This window comes from Papilio polytes, unplaced genomic scaffold (assembly GCF_000836215.1).
Source record: "Papilio polytes unplaced genomic scaffold, Ppol_1.0 DF824180.1, whole genome shotgun sequence".
Taxonomy (NCBI): domain Eukaryota; kingdom Metazoa; phylum Arthropoda; class Insecta; order Lepidoptera; family Papilionidae; genus Papilio; species Papilio polytes.
This window is the reverse complement of record NW_013525024.1, coordinates 2,758,712-2,765,198: the sequence shown is the minus strand read 5'-3', so window position 1 is coordinate 2,765,198 and position 6,487 is coordinate 2,758,712. Positions and strand designations below refer to the sequence as shown.

Genomic DNA, 6,487 nt, shown 5'->3' with positions numbered 1-6,487 from the left:
AAACAGTGGCCATTAATACAAAAAAAAAAAAAAAATCTAACAGCCTTACAAATAAACGTAATAAGTTAACATTAGGAATAATCAAATATTAGTACAAATGTTGTTTATACTCAGTTTATTGTTAAGTTTAACTTTATACCGCGTTTATTTGTAATACATGCTATCTAATTTGTAAATATTAGACAGTATATCATTGTAAATTTAAAACATTACTTTAAGTTAGGAACAGTAATAAAGGCTTATTTTACTTTGTCTTGTCTCGTCTCGTCTCGTTTCGTTTCGTTTCGTTTCGTTTCGTTTCGTTTCGTTTCGTTTCGTTTTATTTTGTTTTGCTTTGTTTTGTTTTGTTTTTTTTTTTTTTGATGTTTTGTTTTATTTTTATTCTTTTTTATTTTATAAGGTCTATAAGAGTACTTACGACTCAAGTAATGGTTGACGATATCTTGTGGGGGTGAGGCCGGGGGTGGGGTAGGGGGTGGCGCGCTGCGAAGCTCCGGGGTGGGCGGCGGCAAACGAAGCAGCTGCAAGTTGCGTTTGCTCATCGGTGACGCCACATCTGTAGCCTGCTTGTGAGAGCTGGACTTCACCGGAGTTGATATATCCGTTTCCATTAGAAACTGGAAAAAACAAAGTATATTATCAGTTATGAATACTTTTCTGATGACGGTACTAAAATTAAGTATGAGGAGTAATAATTGTAACGCTTGCTAAGTACAGACTACTTTAATGACGTCACGTTATGTTGTCATGCTGCAATACATAACAGAAACTATAAATATTTCTCTAAACTGCGACTAAAACTGATAAAGCTTCGTTCCTTCCTGTTTCCGCAACCCAATGCAATTTAAAACTATTTATTCGTCTCTTTCCTAAAATGACTATTTACATATATTTTTTTTAAAGTTCACATATATTATGGTACTAATTCAGAAGATTTGTTAATCTATGTTGTTTATAATCTGACCTTTTTCTCTTTGGATTCCTATTGTTTACAATAATGTCTTTATACTTCAAGCTGTAATAAACGTTAAATCTTTTCCATGTTAATTAAATCCCACAAGTTTTTATTGATACCTCATTTTCCGGTAACGCTCTCCCAGCTTCCACGCTGCGCAGCAACCAACGCGCGGAGAGCACGGGCGCGGCGGGCAGCGCGCGCGAGGCGTGCGCCGCGGCGGAACGCGAGCCCGCGACTGCGTGCGTGACGCGCTCGCCCGGCCCGTCGTACCGCACGCCGCCGCACCGCGACACGCACGCCGCCGCGCGCTCGCGGCACACGCCCTCCACACCGCACACCCATATCTAATTAAAACAAACTTTTTCTTTGCATGTCGTGTTATTAGGACATATCAGCACGCCACTTATTGTAATGTGTAAAAAAAACTGAGGGGCTCAGAACCTACTCTAAGTAAAGGGTTACTAGGACTTAGTCAACCACACTGGCCTAGTGCGTTTGACTTCACATATATCTTTAAATTTCTTCGCCGGTATGTGCAGGTTACATCACGTTTTTTTTCTCGGTAAGAACGTCGAGAAAATTATGTATATAATAAATTTCGAAAATTGCATTGGTATATGAATATGACGGGATTCGAAACCAAGAACTGCATATTACAAGAGCTTAACCGTTGAGCCGCCGACTCTCTCGTTGTTTCTCTCCAACTCCATTTCTCAGAAAATAGTGGCTTCTAGTGTAATTTCTTTAATACTAAATTTATGTAAAGAATGCACTTTACTCTGTAATGTGTAAGAAATAAAATAGCAAATCAAAATGACCGTGTTCCTACAAACAATTCATACTTACACAAAAACCATCAAAAACAGGTCCAGCCTTTTTCAAACAGCTCATATCGAATTTCTCAAATTCAGAAATAATTTCCTTGTCGACATCACTCAATCTTTTGCTTTCTTGTGACAACTGAAAAAAAAAATGAACTCGATTATCGGTTATCGATTATCAAGTCAATATATAATACACTAGCTTTGTACGCGACTCTGTCCGCATGCAATTTAAAAAAAATAATAAAGAAGGGGAAAAATACAGCCAAAGTCACTCCCAGATAAATAACCTTTCTAACGGTGAAAGAATTTTTAAAATCGGTCCAGTAGTTTTTGAGCCTATTCATTACAAACAAACAAAGTTTTCCTCTTTATAATATTAGTAAATGTAAATAATTTTAATTAAACAGTAATTAATTACCTTTCCTCTCCCAGATAATGTGGTGACATCAGCAGATCTAGTCTCATCAACAAAGTTACTAGGTGGTCTAGAATTTGTGATCCTTGAGAAATTAAGACCTGAAATACAATATTACGTGATAACCAGATAAAAGATTTTTCTTAAAATCTACCGCAAAAAGCAATTATCATTGATTTTCCACTACTATCTTTGCTTAACATGTTAAGAGTAAATTCTAGAAACAATCTAAACATAACGTAAACGGTCTCATGCTATCTTGCCCATATGCTCATTCTATCTTTATCGCACAGCACGGTACTAGGTACAAAAAAAGATTGGATTATCATTTACAATATAATGTGAAATTCAAAAATATAGTCTATGTTCTCAACGATTACGTAGCTTTATTACGGTTAAAGATTTTTTAAATTGGCTATGTAGTTTTTGAGTTGTTTTAATACATACAAAAATACAAATTTTTCACCCTATAATATTAAAGTATAGAAGAATGAATGGTATATTTTTTTCTGACCCTACTACACCACTTTGTATTGGACGCCATTTTCATATTTCTCTATCCGGTAACTATGTTCCAATATATGCAAAAAAATATTCCCTACTTACTCATATCGGGTAAGCGGTGTTCAGCGAGCGGGGAGGAGGTGGAGGCCGCCAGCACCCTGTACTGAGCGGCGGGCAGGGCCGCGCCGCGCGCCGCGCTGTCCCGCACCCAGCGCGGCAGCACGCACGCCTTGCCGTACTCCAACGCCGCCTTGTACTTCTCACTGCCCACCCCCTCTCTGATACGTACAAATCTTACTAAATATACATAATCATACAAATATTGTGAATGCGAAAGTTTAGATGGATGGATGGATGTTTGAATTATGAATTATTTAATTCGTAGTTGGCAAAACGGATACCATGTACTTAAAAAAAACTTTTACAGTTATGCTCGCCTGTACAACCAACCTTCAATATGTATTCATTGTAAACTAGCTTTCGCCCCTGTTTCCGTCCGCGCGGAATTAAAAAACAAAAGCAAGTAGTCTATGTGTTAATATAGACTATCCTCTACATCTATGCCAAATTTCATTGAGATCCCTTCAGCTGTTAAGGCTACAAACTCTAAAAAACATCCATCCATCTAAACTTTCGCATTTATAATATTAGTAAGATAAGATTGTTTCCCCTGTGTACAAAGTGTAAATAAAATAAAACAAATAACTCACTTGTTGAGTACCACAACATCTGTGGTCTCACTTTGGAATACTCCGGAGAAAATCCCACCGTTATCATTGATTAATGTCGTGATCAAATGCTTCTCTTTCTTACTGAGACCAGATGTGGTCACATTTAAGTTGTAGAACGCTGGCAAGAGATGTTCGTTGAAATCTGCTGAAGATCCATTGATGTTGTATTTAAGGGAAGCTGACCAAACCGCTTCAATCCAACTCTCTTTCATTATTGGTATACCTTTCTTCACTGATTGCTGGAATGAGAAGAAATAGACAACTTAATACAAGTATTTATACTCATATAATAAAGCGTAAACACACTTCTTTGTTGCCTAAGATGTCAGCAATTACTGCATATTTTTGAATAATTATTTTTTTAACAAAAAGCCCTACGCTTACGTCACGCTTTAGGCTATATATTTTCACGCCATTAAACTTAGGGAGTAAACGTATTGGATAAAAACGCTAATGTAGGAAAGGGACCATAACCTACAAGCTGCCAACATTAAGGAAGCAAGGATGTCATGCATTTGAATTTTGGCATTTGACAAATATAAGCAATAAAATAAAGTGATTATAATTTCATGTGAATGAAGACGCATAGGAACAGCTAGTATCTATTAAACTATAAGTTATTTAAAGGTAACAATAATGCCCGATGGCTAGCCCTAAAGACTTTTGAGTAAAAAATGAATTAAAAGGTATCTCTTATGATAATAAACATATGTAAACAAGTGCAACAGTTAATGTTGTATGATAATTAGGGTTGTAACGGAGGCCATTTTAACGGAAGCGGATGCGGAGGCGAAGGGCTTCACCTCTGCAGAAGCGGAGGTTAACGGAAGCAGAAGCGGAGGTCAATAAAATATTAATTGCGATTTTTTAAAACATATAAAACTAAAACTACATTAATTTATAACTCCACATAAGAAAAAACGGAAGCGGAAGCGGATGCGGAGTTAAAATTTATTGCGGAAGCGGAGTTCCGTTTAAACCCTAATAATAATCAAAACTCATTAAAAACAGGTGACAGACAGGCAGGCGGCCAGCCGCAAAATAATTTAGCCAAAACAACAAGGTAACAGTTTTCGTTACTTGATTTAAAAAATACTCACAATATACTTATCAGAAATGACATTATCAGCCACAAGATGTGTGGTATCTTCTGTCAATTCTGGCCTGTAAATGCCACCCATCCAATGTACTTTCTGTTGTATATTTTCCTGAAATTGACAACAATTTGACAAAATTGACAAACAAAACAAAAAAAATAACTAACTGTTGCTTGCGACTTTTTCCATGTGAATTTAAAAAAATACAAAAATGACTATGTTACTCACAGATAAATTACCTTTCTAATGGTAAAATATATTTTAAAATCGGCCCAGTTGTTTTTGAGATATTTTAATACATATAAAAATGCAAATCTTTCCTCCTTTTATTATTACAGATTAAAATTAAATGTCCATACTAATATCATAAATATGTTAATTTGAATGGATGGATAGATGTTTGTTACCATGTATCTTAAAGAACGCTGAATTTTGCTGAAATTTGGCAAAAAATTAGAAAAGCACGTAGGCTATATTTTTTTTTAATTCCCATATGGATGTTGTAATAAAATGCTATTGTGATTATGTTGAGGCCTTACCTTTTTTGATTTAGTAAGTCCACTAGCGGTTACAATGAGACCTCTCATAGCTATTGTGTAAATTGGCCCTGGGCCCTGTGGTATTGGTGCCCCTTCTATTAATGAGCACGAGAAACACCTTGGTCCCACTATCCTTAAAAATATAGAAGAGTGGTTGTCAGTTAACTGTTTTTTAATAACTATGAGACAAAAGATTTGGCTGATCATGACTCTTGTTAGTATTGCACTGTTATTACTTGGAATGTGATGAGGCATGTTTTTTTGTGCATGCGACCAGCATTCATTAACTAAAAGACATTATCAGGTCAAAAATAAAGAATTGTAAATAGTGATTTTCTGTTTTTTTTTTTTACTTTATTAATTAGAATTTGATGGATAAGTGTCGTAAAGTAGACTTTTTAAGTTTAGTGATTACTAAATCTTTGGAACACTTTGTAGCCATCTTATGTGTAGAAATTACAGTAAAATAATAATTTGCATTTTGGATTACTTACAAGCATTTTGTAGCTTTAAGTTTCTGATATATTTCTCCCTCAAATTGAGATAAAATAAAAACATCTCTCTTAGTTAGATTTTGAAATTCATTGAAACTCTTTTCATGTACCCATGTTGCTTTTAAGCCTTCACCAATGTGTGGTTCACATGTCTGCAATAAAAAGGAATGAAAATGAGAAAAATATAAATGCAATATAAAAATCTGCTTGGATTATAGATTTATCTTTTTATCGTGTAAAAAGGGAGAGGGTAGCTGTTTTTTTTTTATTTTTAGGTGGCTACAGTAGTGAAGACCCATGTATCTTGTAATCTTGCAAATAGGAAAAACTTGAACAATTACATTGCCCTCAGGACAACCTGTAGGTTGATCTTGTAATATATAAAGTTAAGCTCTTGGCTAGGTACTCAATCATTGAAAAATTCAAATACTTTTATAACATTTCTCATAAGTTCAGGTGCAAGGTAAAGCCAATGTACTGCCACACTTACAGTAAATGCAAGTTTCATGTCTTCGCAGCAGTCATCTTCAGAGACACATTCTTTTGGTATTACGAATCTAACATTTATTTCTTCGCTCATTTTCTTCTTGAAAAATACTTTTTATAATTGAAATCTAACTCGCGCGCAAACATCAATTCATGATTTTGTTTACATCTGTCATCCGTCAGTGTCAGTTATATATTTAGGCAAAGAGTGAAGACGACTACGTAATGGCACAGAGCACCAAGTGAACCAGTTCTTTAAAAATCCAAAATCCATGACCAATCAAATCACTTAAACATCTGTGCCAATCGATGTGACAGATTTGACAGATCGATTTTTTTAACAACTTACCCACAGAGTACTTTGTAACATACTGAAATAGAGACCAATCTTCGGCCTAAAATTGGGTAACACGAAGAAAAGCGCCATCTGTATTTCATA

The 6,487-nt window shown here is 35.3% G+C and overlaps 1 protein-coding gene across 2 annotated transcripts in view; it reads right to left on the bottom strand.

Annotated features, from left to right (window-relative positions):
- LOC106111161 (DNA topoisomerase 2-binding protein 1-B) overlaps nt 1-6,230 on the bottom strand; it is a 16,879-nt gene extending 10,649 nt beyond the window's left edge. For both annotated transcript variants that reach the window (XM_013293170.1, XM_013293171.1), the window contains exons 1-10: nt 6,053-6,230; nt 5,563-5,714; nt 5,069-5,201; nt 4,533-4,640; nt 3,412-3,671; nt 2,804-2,979; nt 2,201-2,298; nt 1,805-1,918; nt 1,075-1,302; nt 419-617 (exon numbers count right to left, since the gene is read on the bottom strand). In XM_013293170.1, the coding sequence (XP_013148624.1) occupies nt 419-617; nt 1,075-1,302; nt 1,805-1,918; nt 2,201-2,298; nt 2,804-2,979; nt 3,412-3,671; nt 4,533-4,640; nt 5,069-5,201; nt 5,563-5,714; nt 6,053-6,142 (1,558 nt within the window). In that variant the 5' untranslated portion in view covers nt 6,143-6,230. The remainder of the gene's footprint in view (nt 1-418; nt 618-1,074; nt 1,303-1,804; nt 1,919-2,200; nt 2,299-2,803; nt 2,980-3,411; nt 3,672-4,532; nt 4,641-5,068; nt 5,202-5,562; nt 5,715-6,052) is intronic.
- Nucleotides 6,231-6,487: the final 257 nt, after the last annotated feature.